Genomic DNA, 23,112 nt, shown 5'->3' on the forward strand with positions numbered 1-23,112 from the left:
AAAAGGATATTTAGAATTTTATTTTCTTCAAGAGAAATTTCAGAAAGATAAATTATTTAAAAAAAATTAAGCCACCTAGAAATTACATCTCTTGCAACTAAACTATAATAACTTAGGAGCCACTTCTCAGTTAGGTGTCATGTGGTGTTATTGCCACCACATCTTAATATAACTCAAAAATAGATCTTGTTGGAAACATTTTAAAATATTCATCAACAAGGTACCTGAGAAATTCATGTCCCATTTTGATATATGGACATCAGAGCAGTTTTAGACCCAGGCTGGATAAACAGTTGATAAAAGGTTCAGTGCTAAACAGTCAGGCTGTTGGTAGCCTGTAGATCTGGCTGCTACTCATTTCACAGTGTTTCTTGCTTTCTTCGATTAACTGCTGCTGGCGTTGGAGTGCAAACCAGGCTTTTCTCTTCATTTCTTTATAAATTTGACAACAAATTTCTTGCGATACTTTTAAATCCTTTTAGAAAATATCATTTACAAATTCTCAAAGATTTCAAACTGAAAAAAACAAAAAAACAAAAACAAACTGCATGCCTGTTCCGACAGGAAACTTAACTCCTGCTAATGTTACTCTGTGCAAAATGGATCAAAAAAGCTTTTGGAGAAACTACCATGGCAGTAAAGTACACTTGCAATAAAGCATGCCCCGTCACACAAAAACTACAAGTTGATATGCACAGAGGTGAACTTAATTGGAGGAACGTACTAGCCTCTCTTTGAGAGGCTGAGGAGGCCTGAAGTTGTTTTCCATGCGCATCCTCCGACCATCCTCTTCACCGCTGAACTGGAGCAGTCGGAACATCCCCAGCTGCACGTGGAGACACAAAGACATGGCATGTAGCTTTAATCAACAAATTCAGTGCAACATATTTAGGCTTCTATAGCAACGCAAGTTGAATTATAGCACTAAAAATCTGGATAAAATTATATAAACCAATCTATGATAGCCACATATCCAGTTGGGCAGAGGCATCAAATAATTAAAAGCGATTGAAATGATAAAAGAGCTAATCTATTACTTCATCCATTAGGCGAGTGCAGTTTGTGTGGCGCCATATTAAGGTGCAGTTTCAAACAGTAAGAGTATGACTGCAGAAAAAGAAACCCTGATTATTTGAACTTTTTTTATTTATTTTTTTAAAGGAAGACGTGGGTAAACGTGCTGGTCAGTTGTATTGTATTGCTGAAAGTGTCTACATTCACACACATGTGAACCAGGCTGATGTACCCCGCTTATTCACTGCGCTATGGTACAAGTGTTAAAACTGAAAATGTCTCATTTCCAGCTGTCATACTGTATAGATCCAGAGAAAGAGGTGAAAGGAGAGCCGCCAGCCTTCAAATGAACAAACAGGAGTACACAAAAAGCTGAAAGAGAAATTATTCAAAATGGTTGCTAGAACATTTCCTCTTGTAATTTTATATAGCTCACAGCTGCTTCCTTCCTCCCTACAAACAAAACATTTCCTTATTGGACTCGTATCTTGCTGTGCATGAGTACCACCATGTGAATGAACATATTACTGCTATCAATTTCACAGTATGATATTTTAGTTTAACAACAACAAAAAGCGTTAGCAACAAATCTACATACATATCTAAATAATTTTTTTGTGATAATGAAAGAAAGGTTCATCTTGGCCACTTTCCACAGGCCCACCATTTCTACTGGACGACATGACATGGATTAAAAACGACAAATGTCTTTTGAATTTAAGAGTTTTGAGTTAAACCGTTGGGAATGTCCTCACTTGCTTGTCCGAGACCACGATCGGCTCTTTCAGGACGATCCAGATGACGCTCTCGTGTAAGGGAGGTGTGGTCAGTGACCCCAGGTAGGTCCAGTAGTGGAGGTTGCTGGGTAGGAGGCACTTGGGATTGAAACCTTTGAAATCTGTGGAGCTGCCCTGTAGGAAAAGTAAATAACATAAACACCAACAACAGCTTTTACAATGCACTTATGTATGTAGAGAAAATGTAATAAATGGAAGCAGTAAAATACAAGACTCACCTTAAATTTCACCATGTACAGAGCATCTGTAATCATGTGAAGCCATCTGTGGTCATCACCTACCTAACAGAACAGACTGGTTCTTAAAACTGATATTTGTGTATTTAGAGAAACTTTTACAAAAATTGCATGCATTAATTTTGCTAGATCATGATTGGGTTTGATTAAAAGATATAATTTTTGATGGGGCTTTTATTTCCATTCACTGGATGAGATGAGTGTTGGCTCTCCAAGTCTTCTGCAACATATTGCAAAGACTGTCCATGGGATCAAATGCCACAGTTAAAGTAAAAGTGACGACTCAGACTTTACAAATTAATTGCTCGTGACATTAAAATGTTGACACAAAAGTTAAAGCAGACTACAGACTATTATTATTTGAACCTTTCTAAAGACAGATATGATATCTTTTCACGTATAGAGTATGATAAGGTTGCTAAAAGAATAAGTCATGCACAGCAGATATGGGTAAGAAAAAAAAACTGATAAAGTTTTAAAGTAGTTTTACAATTTGTCACTTTAACCGACAGTATCTGCTTAGCCAGATCCGACTGATTATCATCACCCACCGAGCTGCAAAAGCTATTATGCTAGCTTTGTCAGAAACAACGTTTCTTAATAGTGTGGGGGGGGGGACAATCTAAAACCAATACACAAATTTATCGAATTTACAACACTAACACCTTAAGAACTTCAAAAATATGATAGGATGAAACTACAATTGGACATGCATTAAATGTACCTCTAAAAAGATGCCAAGGACAGCAAGGCCGTCAGGAGCCGTTGCTGCTTCCTCAAACGTCTTGTACTTGACAGCATTCCAGTGAACTAAATGCAGCTAAAGAAAGAGATGAGCAGAAACACTAAATTAGGAACAAATATCTGCTTTCTCTGCTGGGATGACATGTCCCTAGCAGTCACACATTAACAGGATTTTATGAACTTGTCTTCATTCTTCAATTAACTGTACAAGTTGAAAGATGTTACCCATGTCTACTGGATCTACTTAGTTACCAGCAACCTAAGAACTGAAGTATTTAAATCCAAACACAGACCTCCGATGCATAGCCGACTCCTGCTACAGTGTGCTCAGATCCTTCACATCCCTTTTCACCCCAGTGGAAGTGAAACTGCTTGAGTCTGTAAGGGTTGTCAAGAGGGCCTCCTTGAATCACTGTAGGCAGAAATGGGAAAGTGAGAAAAATAAATTGGAAGTCACACATGGCATCAACTCCACCTTCACACTCCCACTTTTCAGGAAGTGTTATAGAAATGCCTTCCTGGAACAGAGTACTATGTAAAAAGGCATCAAACACAGCCTGACACCTTCTCTCAGAGCTGCAACAAGATGAGTCAGTGCAGTAACATGCATTGACCTACATTTTTTACTTTTTTTTTTGTTGCAGTTTTCAATTTATATGAACACTGTCATAATAAACATCATGGAAGATGATGCTGATTCAGTCTCAGTATATCATCTTTCTATACCTCTGCTGCTGACCTACATTTTCTCTGCGTACTCCGTCAATTTGGGAATATCATGGTTATACAAGTCAGGTTCTCCGTCTTCCTCAACAATCTAAAGTCATTAGTCCAGTTTAGGTGCATCTGCCTGGTTCCCTTTATTTTATATTTTGACAACTCTTCCATTAACTCAAATTTTGTTCACTATTCCCTATGTTCAGTGCCATTTTGATGTTCGCCATCTTTGCTTGGGCACCTCAGCCACAAACATCTATATTTGATCTAAACAGCAAGAGAACCATTAAAAATATTACCAGCTAAGAAGAGTTTGAAATCATGGCAGCTGAAATATTAGAGTCCACAAAATATTACACTGTGGCAGTCCTTTGCAAACATTATCTTGCACATGTACAATTGTGATTGGTTACACTGTTCAGTCCTACTGCAGATTGATATTTTTAAAGCAAATAAGCCACATTTGGCACAAACACAGAGGCATCTTCGCACTGGAACATAATTCCTTGTTGCTAAAAGTCTGCACAATCCCTTTGGGTGCACTTCATCAAAAAGCTCATTGTGCTGTTGAATTCTGAACTTCAGAGACCACAATCAGGAAGGACTGTGTTAATAAAGTCAGGCTCCATCACAATCAGCCCGTTCTTGTTTACCTCGTTGGAACGTAAATTAGTTCCCTCACGCGAATTTTTAAAATTTGCTTATGATTTGACTGTGGCAGATTCCATAGGCAACACAGAGAAACAAATTACAAAGTATACACATGAAACAACTTACACTTTCGCACATGAAAACCAATAACTGTCTCTAAATGTAAGGAAAGCTAAAGTAGTTATCACTGAATTTATTAAACTACTACCTAGAGTTTTGAGAACTTTCTACTTGGCACCGATGAAAACATTGTGACCGTTCTGGTTAGTTTCCCAAAGACAACAACTTTCTGTGTTTTGAGCGTAAAAATCAACAAGCCAAACAATCTAAATCAGGTTAAAAATGTATAGTAGAATCTAAAAACAAAATAAAGGGTTCATCAGAAAGCGCATGTGAGAAAGGCAAGGTCTGGTTAATTTAAATATAAAAAGTCATGTGCCTCAAAATGGTCTCCCATCACGTGAAAAATAAAAAAAAGTTTTGATAATTATTTGTACATGAAATTAAACATGATCCAGGAAAAAATAATCCTGATTTTTTTTTGTATGCATTTACCCATTATAATTTTTGCTTGAGTTATTTGCTTGCCATATGTAATTATTTTTTTTTACCCACACAAATTAAAGATCCCGATAACTTTACCCAATTGGTACCAATTTCATGTGTTTTGCAAATGATTGTGTGTTGTGTCCCAATGCTAAAATGCCACTTTTGCAATTTGTCTAAATTATTTTCCTTTTCCAAGTATGTAATTTCCCAAAAATCACATTTCACGTCTCAAAGCAACTTGCAAGCAGTTTGGGAAACATTGGAGAAGACTCGGTGCTGCTTGTGTTTAACTGCCGGTCATTTCTTTAATCAGTTATTTCCCTACATTTGCTTGCCATGTGGAAATTCTGTGTGGAACTGCCCACGCTTCTGTACTTATCATTCATGATGATTGCAGGGTGGCCATCATGCATCCACCCAGTCATAAAAACAAGCATTGTCATAATAACCACTGACATCTCCGACAGGTTATTATATCTTTGTCCAGCAGACAGATCTTCAGAAAGTGTTAGCTGCACTTTCCTGCCTCATAATCAGAGGTTCATTTTCAGCCTTTTATTATGGCCAGTAATACACCTGGTTTGCACTTTCCAAAACTTGTTGTCCTTTGGTTTCAGCACAGATTTTTACAGCATGTTTGCATCGGCAGATAAGAGAGTGACATTATCTCTGAACTATGACCACCATTAAGAGCTGCAAGGTGATCTTTAAACATTGTCCTTGCAAAGCATTCTGTGTTATTTCAGGGGCAAAAAATTCTGACAAAACCTTCAGGGGAAAATAAGAAAGTCAACAAACAGATTATTCTTACCTGAGCGGTCATCAGAGTCATTAAACTCCACAACTACAGAGTGTCCATTGTTGGAGATGTTAAGAGATGTACACCGGTCATACTTCAAGAAAATAGGACCCAGGCTGCTGTCACGTCTGGCCTCATCAGGGATGATGTCAATGGGAGACTGGCGGTTTCCTTTGGCCACTGGGTACTGTCTGTGCCATGCTGAAGGACCTTTAGATTACAAGGGAGGGAGAGGGGTGGGAATACAATCCATATTTTTACAACAGCTTCAATTCATTTAAGGCATAAAATAAAATCAACTCCCTGCACATGCGAAGATCAAAAATAAAATGGCTTTTATTTTGTCCCCTTGACAAAAATAAAACCCATACCTCAAAATCTACCCTAGACATTTTACAATTCATCATCAGACTTCTGTGCAAAACAAATGAGTAAAGACCAACTCATTCTTAAAAATGGTCAGAAAGCATTATGTATTAGTCGTTTCCCCTCTCAGAAGTCCAGGGCAAACTCAACAGAAGATTCTCAAGGTAAAGTGACAGCGGTCGGTCACCCTTTAAAGCACCAGGTTAATCCCGGTTTAACAGCCTGCAGGTATCCTTCCGGAGAAGCAGAGCAGGATCTGTTTGTGCAGCCAAGAAACTATTTATTACGCTGAAATCATTAAATATATTATACAGAGTCTGATTAAGAATTTTTTTTTTTTTTACCGTCCTCTTTTCCGTATCCCCAGTGGTGTCCTGTCATTGTCCTTGTTTGCGGCTTAAGTCACACTTAATGACGGTCAGCTGGTGCAGCTATTGATGAAGTTTATTAAGGGGGACGGACAATTACTCCCGGTGTGACACGCCCCCTCGCGCCCACATAAATATATCAATCGGTAACTTATCCATTTATGAACAGACGGAGAGATTATAATTCAAGAAAGCGTGACAGGGAAAATGTAATGAACCCTGAAATAATAGGCCACTTCTGTCTTTTTGAGTACTGTCAGTTATTTGATAGGAAAAGTAGAAAACAAATAAGATGAAAAACAGCTTTTCTGGGTTACAGGATTTCTTCCTGGAAGGCTTTTCAGAAGACTAAGAGAACAAAAGTAAATCAAAACAAATCAATTTTAAAGTGTAAATTTTCTGCAAATAATAAATAAATAAATAAATAAATAAATAAATAAAACTTTGGCGTTGTTTTTGCTTGTCATGTTCTATAAATGTTGACATGATGTGCTCACATACACAATATGTGGGCACCATTTACTTGTCAGCACAGGGATGTTCAAATTACTCAACAAATTCAGGACTCGTAAAGGGACCGTTTGCCAAACTTGTCATCAGATGTATGGGGTAAATATTGCAATCCTTTGAACGTACATCAAACATCAAACCAATTTTCTATCAATGCATTTGGGCCATATTTTTAAATTCTGACCCCAAATCAATGCTGAAAATGTTGGACCACTTTCATTTGTCAATTTCCTTATGTTAAATATTCTCAAGTTCAATTAAATGGATTTTTGAGCAAAATAGAAGAGATTTTAATTGAAAGGAAAAGACAGTTATAAAACAAAAAATAAATTACATTAAAACTTTACTAGTAGGTATTTTATTAAAAATGTAGGAAGGAAAAAATAAAGAGGTAAAAATATAATCAGAATTGAGTAGGAAGTTGAACAAATTGGCCACCGAATTAAAATGTAAAAAAACTAAGCTTCCCTGGATTCACCACAAAATCGCATAAAATTATATAAAACATTTTGAATACACTTTTGTGCAATATTTATTTTGTCTACGCTTTCCACAATATGTAATAGTCTTTCATCCATCACCCAGCCCAGTTAAAATAAAATACAGTCCAAACATAAAAATATTAATTATAAATTATTTTTAAAGTGTGCTTCTCGTATATCTGTTCCTCTATTATTTTTTTTTATCGAAAGTGCGCATGCGGATCATCGCGCCGCCACATTCGTGTCGAATCTGACGTCGAGGAAGTAAAACTAGAGCCATTAACGTAAGTCATTTTAAAGCTATCATGGCAGCCACCAAAGGCTCCAAAGAACAAAAATACGACAGACAGCTCCGGTAAGCTTGATGAGCTTCTTGGTATTCATTAAGAAACAGGGCTTTGTGTTGGTACATGTCATGGATAGTTATTCTCGGAAGTCTCAGAACACGTCGTTAGACAAGTTGAGGTTCCATGTTAGCATTAGCTTGCTTTGCTTTATTCTCTATCAGCATCGTTGGCTTTGAGGTTGATGGGATAAATGTCGGTTTTGCCTTTGGCTTCAATCAGAGAAAACTGCGTTTCTTCTACCATTTGTTTCCACTTTCCAACCTGTAAATACTGATGTAATGGCTTAAAATAAATATGAATGGAATAGGAGATGATATCACAGTTGTTTTTGCAAGGTGCATCGGCTGGACATGATTGGTGTTATACAGTAAGATGAAATCATATGTCTTTGTTGTGTTTTCCACCATCAGTCTGTGGGGTGACCATGGACAGGAAGCTCTGGAGAACGCACATGTATGTCTCATCAATGCCACAGCCACTGGAACAGAGATCCTGAAGAATCTGGTGCTTCCAGGTAAGAGGATTATGTTTGTGATGAGTGCTGCTAATGGAGACAAAAACAGTTGTCTGATTGGGTGAAATTATATGTTTGACAGGGATTGGAGCTTTCACCATTGTAGATGGACATACAGTTGCTGGGGAAGATGTAGGAAATAAGTAAGACTTTTTATTTATTATTGTTATTTTTAACAACTGACATGAAATGTGTAATTACAGATACAGTTTAAATAACTATCTTTGTCATTTTGTCTTGCAGCTTTTTCCTGAGCAGCAACAGCATTGGAAAGGTTGGCATACATGGAATTTTTCCGATTTAAATTCTTGTTGTCACAGTTTCTACAAATTGTCTGTATATCTCTGCACATGTCCATGCTTATGCATCAGGTCGTAATGTTATGGTTAAAGGGAGGAAAATTAAGTGAAGTTTGACTCTGAGTGGTGTTTTGGCGTTGCAGAATAGAGCACAGGCTGCCACTGAACTACTACAAGAATTGAACAGCGACGTGTCAGGAAACTTTGTCGAGGAGGTTTGAATTCCTTTCATTTTGACAACTTCCAAAAACTTAAAATATGAAATTCGGAAAAACACAATGTATTTAAATTGTTGATGTTGATGCACTGCAGATATGTTTTTGGAAGAATGTTCTTACATTAATGAAAAAGCAAGATTATGATAAAAGATTTAAAAATATGCTGTGTATATATAATATTACTCTTGCTTGTGTTTTCTCTCCCTACAGAGCCCAGACAAGCTTCTGGACAATGATCCAGAGTTTTTTCACAGATTTACAATAGTCATTGGAGTCCAGTTGCCAGAAAGGTACAAGATGTTGTCCAACTAGTTTGGGAAAACAGCATGAGTGCCATGTTTTTTATTTTATTTCCTGTCTGCCAACTCTCATTTTCTCTCTCTCTCTCTCTCTCTCTCTCTCTCTCTCTCTCTCTCTCTCTCTTTCTTTCTTTCTTTCTGACCCGTCAACAGCACATGTTTAAGGCTCGGCTCTGTTCTGTGGAGTGCCTCTGTACCTTATCTAGTTTGTAAAACCTATGGCCTCATAGGCTACATGAGGCTAGTAGTGCAGGAACACACAGGTAAGAGACCGGGTTCGTTATCTTAGAGCTTTCTGTTATTTCACATTAACAATCAATAAGAATATTTTGATTAATGATGCTACATTAACATTCTACTCATGCACATATACATGATCGTTTGTAGTTAATTTGCTTCTGTATTTATAAACTATTACTTTGCTGCCTCTCTTTTTAGTGATAGAATCTCATCCGGACAACGCATTGGAGGATCTCAGATTAGATCAACCTTTTGATGAGTTTAAGAACCACATAAACTCCTATGACCTCACAAGCATGGAAAAGAAGGTGTTGGTTTTAAGTTATCTTTCACATTAAGAGCCCTTTTAAATTCTATATATTTTTTCTTTTTATAACAGTCAATTTCCCCTTTTCTCTCTGTTTTATTTGTAGGATCACAGTCACACCCCTTGGATTATCATTGTTGCTAAATATCTGGATAGATGGCTCAATGAGGTGTGGAGCTTAGTTCTGTCATCTGTTCCCGGAGGCTCAGTTTTTATTTTGAAAGTGTTTTGTTTTCTGTCTGATACACTTGTGGCTGTTTGTGGTTGCAGCATGATGGTCAGCCACCAAAAAATTACAAGGAGAAGGAATCCTTCAGACAAATGATTCGGGAAGGTACCTGTGTACCCCTGGATTGTTTTTGTTGCCTGTTAATCAACTGACGGAGAATAAATCTTGTTTTATAAGATTTATTCTCTATTGATTTTTGTTTACATTTTAGGGATCTTGAAGAATCTGAACGGTGTTCCAGAAGATGAAGAAAACTTTGACGAAGCTATTAAGAATGTCAACACTGCGTTAAATCCAACAAAGGTGTCAGATCCTGTCTTCTGTTTAGTAGATCCAATCTGTAATTGGATCTGCTTTTTTTTTTTTTTTTTTTTATAATGTCTGGTTTCTGCAGATTCCAAGTGCTGTTGAAGATCTCTTCAGTAGTGAACAATGTAACAACATCACAGCTCAGGTTTGTTGTTTTTTCTTTTTTTGTTTCTCTGTAAATGCAAGCATTGTTAAAAGGCACAAGAAATATATGTTTACATTACAACTGATCTGCATGTTAATTTGTTTCTTCTTGTTTGTTTTAGTCTCCATCCTTCTGGGTGATGCTGCGAGCTGTGAAAGAGTTTGTTCACAGTGAAGGCAGTGGAAACCTTCCTGTACGAGGCACCATCCCAGACATGATAGCAGACTCTCAGAAGTTTATCAATCTCCAAAACATGTAAGTTGGGGGAACATTTGGACTCCAGCTGTGAGAAACAAGGACTTGATGGTCATGAATCGAAGTGGCTAAACTTTTATTTATTTTATTTTGTTTATTTTTATCTCAGTTACAGGGAAAAGGCCCTGCAGGATGCAGCAGCTGTTACTAAGCATGTTGAAAATCTACTACAGTCTGTTGGAAAGGTCAGCCATATGTCCAAACTGTGCAGGATTATTGTGTTTAACTTTAAGGATTTAAAAAAGTGAGCATGCATTAAGCGTGTCTGTGAAGGTTTCAGTAATCTTTACGCTGTTGCTTTTATCAAATGCTAACTGTTGGTACATCAGAAATGTGTAGGAACACGATTCCTGCAAGTACTTAACTAGACAGTTATTGTCTTGCCTTATATATTAATCCAAACAGACGTGAACACAATTTCAATTTATGTGGATCACATTTTATTTTAAAATATTTGCTTCAATTAGGACAAAACATTAAGTTAGCTGCTGTTTTTTTTTCCTCTTTTTTTTTAACAGCCAGCAGAGAGCATTTCTGAAAGAGACATCAAGCTGTTCTGTAAGTACTCTCTCTGTACTCAGCATTTGAAATGAATTATATTTTCTCTGCTCATGTTAATGCAGCCTTCAGCAACTTCAGTAGATCCAATTATTAATATTCTTTAACAGTCGCACTGAGAACATTTTACAATTTTTTTCTTTTTTTTTTTAATTCTGATCAGTTCCTTTTGCAATTTACGTGATGTCTTTTTGTCGTGTTAGATCTTTCTGGATGTCTGAAATTACCTGCACTTGATTCAGTCCTGATCAGTCAAAATAGTTTAGCTGAACCTGCAAGAAAAAAATAGTTTTCTAACTGGAGGCGTTTGTTTTGGTGCGTAGGTAAAAACGCAGCCTTCCTGCGTGTTGTGTGCTGCCGGTCTTTGGCTGAAGAATATCACGTGGATTCAGTAAATAAGGATGAAATAAGTAAGTCTGAGAGAATTGTATTGCTCATATAGTTTGCGTTGAAGCTGTTTCTTGAACCTTTTGCTTCGCTAATAAAGTGAAAGCAAATGATTGTAGATATCAAAATCTTTTCTCAGCTTCTTGCATGGACAGTCCAGACAGCGAGATGGTCTTCTACCTCATGCTCCGCGCTGTTGATCGCTTCCATCAGCTGCACTCTCGCTACCCAGGTATGAAACATGTTCTTTTTTTTTTCTATTTTTGAAATGTTACAACATTTTGTCTCCTTTTTCATTTCTCTGTTTTTTTTTTAATTTATTTATTTTTTTTCTTATTAAAGGAGTGTATAACTACCAGGTGGAAGAAGACATCAGCAAGCTGAAGCTGTGTGTGAACAGCCTGCTGCAAGAATACAACCTCAATGTCAACATAAAAGACGACTACATCCATGAGTTGTAAGTGCCAATCACTGCTTCACTGGCTGCTCAAAGTAGCCGTCAGAGCTGACAGTAATTAGTCATAATTTAACCCCTGCAGTTGTCGGTACGGTGCAGCGGAGCCACACACAGTTTCCGCGTTCTTAGGAGGTAAATTCTTCCCCGAAGCGTTTACAAACCATATGCCTATAACTGATACAGTTGAACTCCTCTGTGATGCCAGCTAACATATTTTTGTCTTTGTGCTTTGTAGGATCAGCTGCTCAGGAGGCAATCAAGATCATCAGCCACCAATTTGTGCCCTTCAACAACACTTTCATTTATAACGCCATGTCACAGACCTCTGCAACATATCAGCTATGAATACAGTCGGTAACTTTGCCAACGGAAACATCTGCAACAGCGGCAGAAAGGATGAACTTATCGTAAAAATGATTGCAATCCTTCTTGTAGGGAAGAAGATCATGAAGATGTTTTTTTTTTTTTTTCTAACACCCCTCACCACCACCTTTCTGTCCTGAAGAGATATAAACAAACATGATAGCGACACTCTGTTAGGTTTTTCACCTTTGTTAATACATTACAGTCTCTACAGCACTTTGTATGTGAGGTGGTAACCTTCCATCCCAGCTGTTTGTCATTGTGTTTGGAGCAACATCCATAAAAACATGTTTCGCTGTAAAAGATTCCAACAGTTCTTGAGTGCGTTTGTCTTCAGTGCTAATGTTGTCCCCAGCTGGTCTGCTGCCTTTATGTGAGATAAATGACTTGTTTTGTCTAAGTTTTTTTATTCAATTATTTCAAAATAATCTGGTGAAAGCTTCACTCAACCAGCTCTACACATGTAGAATCCTTACATACGTTATACAGTATGCTTCACAGAGATTAGAAACAAAGGAGCGTGACTAAAAATAGCAGGAAATGCTGAGCTAAATATAATAGACAACTAGAATGAAATGTCTTAAAAGTGGGAAAAAAAAGTAAAGTACTGAAAAATGTTCTTCAAAAGACAAATGTAAAGCATTAAAATGCATATTGTGAAATCTAATTGTAAAACTACAGCTATTTTAAGCAATAGGTTAAAATATAGTGACTGTCTTAGAGATTTTTTTAAATGAGGGGGAGAAATATGTATTTTCCAGTAACTGTTGTTTTTACATATAAAAATGCTGTATATCGAATATAGCTTAAAAGAAATTTGATTATGTACTTAAAATTGGCCTCTGTCTCTTTAAGAAGCTCTTAAACTTTATATTGCACTCTGCCTTCAGCGCTTTCCGAGCTTGACTGATTAGCCTGATAGACTAGTTCAGTACAGTGCAGTTCTGCCAGGTGTTTAGTGAAATAATTGCTGCTGCCGCTAGTCTGGTGGCACTGAGTGGGACAGGAGGGGAGGAATGCGAGGCGGAAGCTCGGCTGGAGACTGCAGGGCTGAAGGCTACAGCCTTGTGGAAAAGGCAGCACTTTGAGAGAGTAAGCTAGGCACTCTGTCCGAATGGCTGCCACGGGAGATTTAATGGCTTCTCAAAGATGCATGACGGAATACTCCAGGTATGTTTTTTAATGAGGGAATAACATTATAGCGTAATATAAAACTCAAGAGTCGATTTTACATAACACTCCCCTTTAATAGCATCTACTGTTAGGGTTGCTGAGTTATATTGGTATTAGCCACAAGGGGGAGCTCTTTTACCACTTTGGGGTCAAAGAGTGGATTCCAAAGTTTAACAGTCCGACCAGAAAACATCAGGTTCTGATGCAATTAAGCGACAGAAACTTTATATGTTAATAATTAACATATTTTTTTAATTAATTTGTGAAATGAAGAGGGTTGTGATATTTCATATGGAGAAAAAGAATACCTCCAGAAGTCTATTCTATAGAAATTATTTTTTTCTATTACTTTTGTGTCAAAAATGACTAAATAGAAATATGGCCTCAGAGGACCTCCATTCAAATGCCTATCTGCCGGAGATTTTCTAATACCCACGTCCGCCGTTCTGTCAGACTGTAGGGGATCAAGCTGGAGGCCAGAATGTACTCTGGCAATTTCCTAAATCTAAGATTTTGTCCTCTGCCCCCAAAAAGATTATTGTGTCTCTATCCATCTATCTGTGCTTCCTCTGAGGATTACCACATAGCAGTGCCAGGTTCCTCAGCCCAAAACCGAATCTCTTGCTTCTTTCTAAAGTTAAAACGTTACATATAGTTGTCACTTTTATCCAAAGTGTCACACATTTGACTGTTTTTACATCACTTGTTCTACATCTGAGTTTTTAAAGCCTTTGACAAACAGAAATTGAAGTTTTTAAATCATTTCTTCCCTCAAAAATGTAAAGGGTAGGAACCAAAAAATTAGCATTCACTTTAACTTCCATGTGTAACCTTACCATTTTCATCCAGTCTTGGCTTCAGATGTTGCTCTGTATTTGCTTTACACTGAGAGTCCTGTGAGGTGTTTGCTCGCTTCCTTGTGACTCAACACCCTCACTCTTCTACAGATGGTTGCTGATAAGAGATAACGCTGAAAGAAACAGCCCAAAGGGACCTTTTTCACATGCAACATATCTGGGGCTCTTCTTTTTGATCACTTCTTTCCCTCCTTCTTTCGAGGTTTTTATCGGAAACAAAGCCAGGCACTATATGAAAGAAAACCATGTTTTTCCCTTCACAGGAAAGAAATGAATACAAAATTGTTCATTGTTTCATTTTTGCCTCAGCATGAAAACAGTGAATATAAGTTCATACTAAGTAATATGCTTTCAGAAGGCACATATACAGTTGTTGGAAAATTAATTGATTTTAGATTTAGAGTAATTAAATCTAAAATAAGTAATTAAACCCTGAATTAAAAAATAAAGCACTTAGAGAGAATCTAAATGAAATATGCTTTACTATGTTAATCTTTAACTCCATGTACAAAGGAAGCTGATCCATTACAGTTTTTCAGTATAGTTTACCGAAAATTTAAAAAGTTAAAGAGTGACGGTTCATTGTGCATGGACAGTGCTGCTGGACTTTTAAGGCAAACCCTAGCAGAGTCTGAAACCAGGATGTCAGCAGTAGATCTTTTGGGCCATGTGGATTTGGATTTCCTCCCACAAAAGGCACTGAGATCCCATCAGATTTGTATGTGGAGAACCGGTCTGCTTTTAGCCTTTCCCAAGCGCTTTTTCTGGGTCCTACTGCTGTGCTCCTACAGTGAACCTCCTTATGCAGGAGTTTTTCTAAGTATGAGCTTACATTTATCCTTATTTTCACTTTGAAATGTTGCACTGCTCTTACTTTAAGCCTTGCTATACTTGGGGGGGATGATGGGGTGGAAATCGTGTGGGCTTAGAAATATTCTGTTAGTGACCCATATATCTTCTGCTTCTGTCTGACTTCTGCACCTCACCTCACACTTTAGCTTTCTCCATTTGGATAGATGATTTCTTTGCTCTCCCTTGGATTGAGGCAACAACTCTGGCTGCTAACACTTTCAGTTATTCAGATGAAGGTATGACCTTGGTATTGCTGCCTTATTTTGGAGCCTGTTGCTCTCAGAGAGATCAGTGACCAGAGAGAACAGAGCGAACATCGCAGGTTTATCCACAAACAGAGGCAGTTCCAATGGGAGAATAATTTAAACGGTGTGAGAGTAGAGGTTTGTGGAAGACCAGCATAATATCTGAGTGAAATAAGGATTTTTGCACCCAAATGAAAAATGTGTGATCGTAGAGTTTAAAAACAAACCCACCGAACCTCAACAAAAGACGGCCATTGTTTTGTAAAAGGTATAATTTGTCTCCAGAAATGTTAAGTTAGCTACACTTGTCTATGTAACATTTATTGCATGTAAATAATGGAACGTAGATCTTACCTGGAGATGAGCGGTGTAGCTCACTGCGTCATTTGTTTTTAATGGTGTTCTGTAAACTTAAGCAATGCCGCAACTTCTGTTATTTCTCTAATCATGACGCTCTGAAAATATATATATTTTTTGTTTTAAAATGACTATAGCTGGTGTTCCAGTTTTGACTTTACCTTTAGATTGTTTTGATAACACACAAGAAAAAAATATATAAAAATTAATTTTGGTACATTCAAGTATGCTTTTATTTTTGTCTAAAAGTAAAAAAAAAAAAAAAAAACAATCAATGGGTTTCTAGGCTTAGTCACAATTATTATAATTTTAACATTAGCCCAAATAATTGTGTCACAATTTTTCTCATAATCAAGCAACCTTTCCTAAAAACAAGTGGAGAAATTAGAAATGGTGCATGGTTTATGGAAACCCCAGCCGCCACTTAGTGCATGGGAGGCTTTATCTTTGGCTGCGTCAAACACCCAAGAATAGATGTGGTAAGGAGAGGAAGGCCATTAAGGACAAAATCAATCAGTAAATCAAATGTAACGCCTGCACAAGAGCCTACTTCCAATATCACTTTTGCTGGAAGCTTCTAGCAATAAAGAGAGAGAAACTGGGTGGAAACAACTGGATGAGTCGGCATAGGTAGACGGAAGAATGTGTGCCACAGTGAAGGTGGCAGATTGATGGTGATATTTCCCAAGGACGAGGGTGTATCTCTTCTTGTCATACCGTGTTACTGCAAAGAAGATTGCATTTTACATCATGGAGCAAGAGAGGTCAGAATGACTGAAGGGGAGAAAGAGAGAGAGAGAGATCGATATCTTCTCAGTGGGAAGCTTTTACCTGGCCAGGATCCAAAGAGGCCCAGTTTAAATTAAAACCAGACTGGATTATAACAGAATAAAGCCGAGTATTCCTTGTGTTTTTGCAGGGGGACAGCAGGAGGCCAGCATGTCTAGAACCCCTCAGGGTCTGCCAAGGGCCTCTTCAATCCTACTACAAGCATATGGAGCTATTACTGCAGGATAAAGTGGAACACCTGTGCCTTCAACAAGGTATTATGCCTATGCTTCAAAAATAACCGTTGTTTAGCAATTAAATGTTTTTTTTTAAATTCTGGTTCAAGGTGTAGAACCTGCACAACACTGAAGTATGCTTCACTTTTGAGAACAAAGTAATTGTTCTGCTCAAGGACTGAGACTATGGGTTAGGGAATATTGGATAGGATGAGCAATAAGCAGGACTAAGGACTATTTCAAATAATTAAGTACTGAAAAAGGAGCATGGAGTATGTATTTTCTTTGCATACATTTTATAGCACAATCAAGTAATTCTGTTACCTGAAGTTGTTATGAAAATGCTATCGTAACTTAAAAGACATATGACTTCATAGCTATCCGACGCCTTGCAATTTGCCGCTGTCTCTTTAAGAAGCTTCTACTCTTTCTGCACATTATGACAGCTTTTCCATGCTGTCCATTGATGGCACTTACTACCACTCTGAGGAGTGTTGGACTGAGAAGTAGTTGGTATGATGAGCTCAGCGACATCAGGTGTTGGCTAATTGCTGTTGCTAGTCTACAGGAGCTGAGTGGGATAAATGAAACATCTTGAAGAGCATCCTAATGACGTGAACGGCACCTTAAGGGGAAAGGAAAGGCAAGCTAAAGACTAATGTTGGATGCCTAAGCACAGGTGCCTAATGGCTACTAACGAGTCTTTCAAAATGAGACAATGACCGTTTTGATTTTGAGGTACTAAGGTAGGATTTTTATAGGTTTATGCTTCTCCCTATCCCATTTTGAACATAAAACTGAGCTGCAACTAGACTGAAATCTATATTTCTTATGCATGTTATTTATTTATTGTTTCTTTTACTCTTTTGTTTTCAAATCAAACTCAAAATAAACTAAAAAGAAAATGGCTAAATATATCTGCGTTACTATGCCAACTTTCATTCCTGAAAGTTTTTTTCTGTTTTCACATCATTGTTCCTTTTTTCCAAACAGGTGGGCAACGTTTTCTTTGTATGTAAAGTATTTAAAAAAATAATTTCCACTAAAACCAGTGGCAGTAAAAAGCAACACAAAGAGGTTAAACATTTCTGAATATAGGACTAAATGACAGAAACCCTGCTATGTGAAAAAAGAACAGTGTAACACTTTTCCCTCCATAGTTGCAGGTTTTAGAATAACCTTCAGTGCAGAACTGCTAGATTTCTTGCTATTGGGTATCTTAAGCATAACTGCATCTAAATCTGTAAATGAACCTCTCCGTACAAACACAACCAAAACATTTCAGTTTCCACTAAGAAAGGAAGAAAGAACTGCACAGAATTGTGTGAAATTGTGTTTAGATTGTGTTTAGCAACAACAATGTGTCTGAAAAGGTCAAATTCCTTTTATTTTGTTAAGTGGACAAACATGTCAAGTGAAATAAATTACTAACATGTGTTTTCGCTTGTCTTTTAGTGCAGTTGTTTTTTGTTTTTTTTAAGGACACAAACAACTGTAGTAGCCACAAAGGATTTGTCATTATTACTTGTAAAATGGTATTTGAGACTAGAAATAAGGGAAATTACAAATGTATTGTCTATGTAAATAGATGGTAAACTTATGGAGATGAGATATTTGACGTCCTCTGATATTTTGAAGTTGCACTGTGAAGTTTGCAGTTTCACTCAACAGCAGGTCATCTCAGTCAGACCATGAGCGCTTGAAGCTGATCCAACCACGATGTCTTAATATTGATTTTATATTCCTTCCAGATGACTTATTAATGTCTGTAACACAGACATTCATGCAACAGCTGCTGTCCCATTTTCACCAGTGTATACAGAAGGAAGTAATGAACACGGCCTTCTGCTGACATGAAGAGTTTAAAGTCATTGCAGCAGCACTCCGATTCCTTTTATCTTGTAACACCTTTAGAAATCAGTCCATTGACAAGCATTTGAAACGTAAAGTCAAATCGTATTAAACTTTTTAAGTTTGTTTTAATGAAAAACAAACTTTAAAAGGTACAGCTCTGTCACAAAACTGTGTTGCTTGCAGCATATCTGACATATCTGTCTTAAAAAGACAGAAAATTACAGCGTGCAAGAAGCCCAAAATACCAGAATGTGCATTAGAAATTCACATTTCTGTAGTCTATGCTTTTAATATGTGTCTGTATATTTAAATTAAACCATAATTTTAACAACAAAAAACAAAATAATTATTTTTATATTATTAAACTATTTGCTAGCCACTAATTGACTCTTGAAGTCAATTGTAACATAGATTGACCTCCCTGCCGTATAGTTATGCACACATACACTGCAGCTTTTAGTGGAGTGGGATCATAAAATGTGAAAGTGTTGACAAAAATCTCTTCATGGAGAGTTGGTGGTGGGGAAATCACTGAAAAATGTAAACTGCTCAATTAAATCCAGAACTTTCGTTCTAAATCTCCGAATTTATTAGACTTCGTTAGTGAGAAAAACAATGGAATAACAACATAATTCAGGCTGTTTTGTGTGACATGGAGCATAAATAACTGATCTTGTCGGACGCCATCGACGTCAATGATTAAATGCGGCCATGATTGCAAACATTTCTAAGACTCCTGACTGGCTGAAGTGAAAACAATGGCTCTTAACATGTATACACCTGAACAAGTGCATAAATGGAGTCAGAGAGTCCATCTGGCTGGTGAGACCTGCATGTTGCATTACCCTGTTAAAAATGCAGAGTCACACAAAGGGTTAAACTTACTCACAGTAGATAAATAACCAGATTACCTCAGCACAGAGCAAAAATTGTGATCAGTCAGTCTCTTCAGTCTTGATCAAAAGAAAAATGAGACTGAACATTTATTTACATCAAACTTCCCTTTCTCTAATGTCCAACCTGCTCAGACAGGAAGGTACACAGTTATACAGTACATATTTAAATGTATTTTATTGACATCAGGTGTGCCCAGGTCCAGTCCTAAAGAGCTACCATCCTGCAGCTTTTAGAAGAATCCCTCCTCCAACACAAAAAGCTGGATTCTCTCACCAGCAGTCTTTCAGCTTCATTTTGAGGACCGGACTTGGGCACCACTAATTTACATCAAAGACACACACCTACGTGCTCCAGATCACATTCTCCCCTTACCGTTCTTATCTCTGTTGTCACTTTGCTACATTCTCCTCATCGTTGGGATCAGTCGGAAGCTCTGGAATTCCATTCTGACGGAAATCACAGTTTTACTCTGTGGACACGTCTGTCTGCATTTTATCAGATGGAGATATGTTTGTTGCATGTACATGCATATGTTCCATATTTTTTAAAACCATTGTTGGTTTCTGTCAATCCTGAAGACATTTTTTATACATCAGAGCAACATATTTTTAAGAAATATGAATGCTGCAGTTATTTATCTTAGTGACCTTTCTGAAACTTTAAGATAAAAATTTGAAAAAGTGATCATGCCATCATAAACACTCATTCATTAATGCATCAGAAGCTTTCAAATGCTTTCAAATCACAATGTTCCATGATAAACTATATCAGGATATGTAAGCACTGCGAGGAAGCATGTCAGCTACGCTACAGCAGATCTGTCAAAAGTATCAGATCAGTTTACATTTACCTTAGAACAAGACTTTGACATGTGCTGAACAATTAAGCAAAAATATGAACTGGAAATGGAAAATCGGCAAGTATTCACCACGGCTTCCAACAGGAGAACACAGCCAAATGGTCAACATAATGTCAGAAGCATAATGGGTAAGTATGATAAAAACTGCGAGGAGGAGAATTAAAGCTAGCATACTAACAGGATTTCATATAAAGTCAGACGTTGAAGACGGGACATCAGTAGTGCTGTCAGGGTAGATGAAGGATTGCAGCGGTACATGTAGGAGACACAACAATGGGAAGATTGGGCTTACTGAGCAGACGAGAGACTGGGCAACCCAGATTGGTATGTTGTGTCCTTTGTGCTAATTTTAGTCATTAAAAATTCTTCACCCAAATAAGTGACAGTGTTGAGGCATGTTTCTGCAAAGATCAAGTCAGCAAACAAACAAAAGAACACAGCGCTGGTGGACGCCAAAGAAAAGAAATATTTCTACACAATGCTGTGTGCAATTTGTCCTTTTCCCATCCAGCCTAAAATTAGATTAAAATAACTTTTTTGACATGCATATTTTTTCCCATGCTTTCCACGCTGCCTGTCGCCCAATGAGCACTGTTGATGTAATCATGTAAAGCACTGAATTTCCAGATTGCTAAAAGGTAATAAAATGGCTACAAATAAAAACGTCCTGGCCCTGCCTTGAAGATAGGCCATTTTGTCAGATGTTTTAATGTTTTAATGTTCCAAACTAAGAGTGACACAAAGGTTACTGAGAAACATTAAAAGACTGTTGAAAGGGAACTTTTGGATACAAAAGAATACAAAGCAGAATCCTCTGCATAGAAATGTATCCTTTGATACAGCACCGTTAGAAGTCCTTTCCATACAAAAAAAGGAAAAGAAGCAGAGCATTTCCAGTTTATGAAAAGTTTAAGTAGAATCTGTTGGCTGTGTAAATTTCACGTGATGGATTTTGTTTTAGTTGTGTGCGCGCTTGTTTGGGTTTTGGTTTCAGCTGTTTCTAAAGCAAACTGACCGCACAGCATGAAGATTTACAGGGGTGTGTGTGTAAGAGGAAAGGCAGAACTAGAAGGGAGAAACATACTCCACAGGGGAGTGTTTATGAAGAAGAGATGGTTGGAGCGAATTCCTCAGATAAGTGACATGGCCTCTCACTGTCCTGGTCAGAGAGCTGAGTGAGCTCGGAGCTGAACGTGGTTAACCTCAGAGACACATTCGTGTGCAAAACGGGGGCCAACGAATGTGCTTTTGGAAAGTGTGCAGTGTTGCAAGACAATTCTGTCTTCGTTTTTAAACTGAAAGATGGCAGAGGTTCTGTTAAACAAATTTCAATTTATTACAAATAACCCCAAAAGGCCATGTTGAAATTCTTATCCATACTTGAGTTTCCACCCCCCAGCCCCCGACACACACGTACACACACACACATACGTTGGATGTGGATGAATCAGAACCATGGGGCCCTCTACATTGTGTCAGATCACAGCATTGTTCAGATTCCGTCCTAAAATTATACTGGCAGCCATAAATCAGCCATTTGTTGTTTTTTTTTTTTTAACGAAACATGAGAGAGCACAAATTTTCTCTTTTTAACCACACAATACCACCCTCTACGTGCAGTCGAAGGCAATCCACAAGCATCCACAAATGCCTCAGTGTGCTTGTTCAACAGCAAAACAATCAAACGTGCGCCACGTCCCAGGTTTACATGCTTCAGTGTGTAGGCACGAGTTTATGGCCCAGCACGATATGGAGGTGTTTAGAGGCTGTTTTTGTGCCGCACTTGAATGCTTGTGCCTTGCGTGTGTCAGCAGGCTAGGAGACGCTCAGACCACAGAAAAAAGCTGTAGAGGCCCATAAACGCAGCAGTCCGTGTGGCTCAGTGGAGATGAGGAGGAGGAGGAGGAGTAGGAGGAGAAGGAGGAGGAGACATGAGGGAGAGCTGAAGAGAGGGAAAGGAAGGGGTAACCTCAAGAAGGGATAGAAACAAATATGTGCAGACTAATCCTCGCATTAGACAGCAGGGGGTGCGTGACTGCAATTAGATTCAACTGGGGAGTTTTGCTGCCATGTTGGGAGTCTAAAGCCTGGCAGAGGATAAGGGAAGATGTCTGCAGCTGTAAGAGTATTATCTAATCCAGACAAATGCACATCATCTTAGCCAACCTCCCCTCATCCCCCCCCCCAAAAAAAAAAAAAAAAATCACAAGACAGCAGATCCTAATTTGCAAACCTGAGTTTCTTAAGAAACAAACTCCACACAACTTCAGAAAGGCCATGTCAAGAAGCATTAATTTGTCATTGTTAACTTGTAAGCTAAATTTCAACTCATACTGCTATGTTCAAAACCTGTGCACCGACACATTTTTTGCAGTGTAAATGTGCCTGTCAGAGTTAGTAAAGCCAGAACTGATTGCTCTTCTGATAAAAGTGGTAAAAAAAGCTCACAGATGTCACATTTCGAGTGCAGTAGTTGTTCCTTTTGAAAACATTGCCGCAGTGTAGATTGTTTTCAGAGAGAAACATTCAAGTTAATCAATTATCGGTTTGCTGCACTTATTCTGAACCCCCATTGAACACCCGTTTACAAGCAAGCCTTAGAGACATTCAGCCGAACATAGCAGTTGTTTTTTGCTGTTTGAGCAGTAAAAAAAAAAAATCAATTACTATTGCCTTAACCAGTAAGCTTTTTGTTACAGTCTTACATATTTTTGCACACGCACATCTAATCTTCTTCCTTATGTCATAATGTTCACTAAGTCAAAGTAAAGTTTTCCACTTGCAACTAGACAGGAAGCAAGCAGATAAAGGATTAGCTACTGTTCCTCTTTCATTTTTATTTTTTTTTTGAAGA

At 37.8% G+C, this 23,112-nt stretch overlaps 2 protein-coding genes across 2 annotated transcripts; one reads left to right on the forward strand and one right to left on the reverse strand.

The window, feature by feature from the left end:
- On the reverse strand, window positions 1-6,464 carry ca7 (carbonic anhydrase 7). Its single transcript, XM_015004247.2, has 7 exons — window positions 6,218-6,464; window positions 5,520-5,717; window positions 3,085-3,203; window positions 2,772-2,867; window positions 2,030-2,092; window positions 1,770-1,925; window positions 1-826 (listed from the first exon to the last, which is right to left on the reverse strand). The coding sequence occupies exons 1-7, from the start codon at window positions 6,252-6,254 to the stop codon at window positions 707-709; spliced, it is 789 nt and encodes a 262-aa protein (XP_014859733.1). The 5' UTR covers window positions 6,255-6,464; the 3' UTR covers window positions 1-706.
- A 1,002-nt stretch (window positions 6,465-7,466) lies between these two features.
- nae1 (nedd8 activating enzyme E1 subunit 1) lies at window positions 7,467-12,560 on the forward strand. Its single transcript, XM_015004234.2, has 20 exons — window positions 7,467-7,588; window positions 7,991-8,094; window positions 8,177-8,237; window positions 8,338-8,368; window positions 8,537-8,608; window positions 8,822-8,901; window positions 9,064-9,173; window positions 9,349-9,458; window positions 9,564-9,626; window positions 9,728-9,791; window positions 9,898-9,989; window positions 10,081-10,140; window positions 10,262-10,395; window positions 10,505-10,580; window positions 10,914-10,953; window positions 11,277-11,363; window positions 11,480-11,572; window positions 11,683-11,797; window positions 11,880-11,929; window positions 12,033-12,560. The coding sequence occupies exons 1-20, from the start codon at window positions 7,539-7,541 to the stop codon at window positions 12,140-12,142; spliced, it is 1,602 nt and encodes a 533-aa protein (XP_014859720.2). The 5' UTR covers window positions 7,467-7,538; the 3' UTR covers window positions 12,143-12,560.
- The last annotated feature ends 10,552 nt before the right edge of the window (window positions 12,561-23,112 follow it).

The sequence above is a fragment of the Poecilia mexicana genome, unplaced genomic scaffold (genome assembly GCF_051168715.1).
Source record: "Poecilia mexicana isolate PSO_F unplaced genomic scaffold, ASM5116871v1 scaffold_3, whole genome shotgun sequence".
Classification (NCBI taxonomy): domain Eukaryota; kingdom Metazoa; phylum Chordata; class Actinopteri; order Cyprinodontiformes; family Poeciliidae; genus Poecilia; species Poecilia mexicana.

Coding starts and splice junctions, on each gene's coding strand:
- ca7 (XM_015004247.2), bottom strand. CDS start 6,254: ATGACAGGACACCACTGGGGATACGGAAAAGAGGACG. Junction 3,204..5,519: donor TGACTCTGATGACCGCTCAG/GTAAGAATAATC, acceptor TTCTGCCTACAG/TGATTCAAGGAGGCCCTCTT. Junction 827..1,769: donor TCGTGGTCTCGGACAAGCAA/GTGAGGACATTC, acceptor CTCCACGTGCAG/CTGGGGATGTTCCGACTGCT.
- nae1 (XM_015004234.2), top strand. CDS start 7,539: ATGGCAGCCACCAAAGGCTCCAAAGAACAAAAATACGACAGACAGCTC. Junction 9,174..9,348: donor AGTAGTGCAGGAACACACAG/GTAAGAGACCGG, acceptor CTCTCTTTTTAG/TGATAGAATCTCATCCGGAC. Junction 9,990..10,080: donor CTGCGTTAAATCCAACAAAG/GTGTCAGATCCT, acceptor TGGTTTCTGCAG/ATTCCAAGTGCTGTTGAAGA.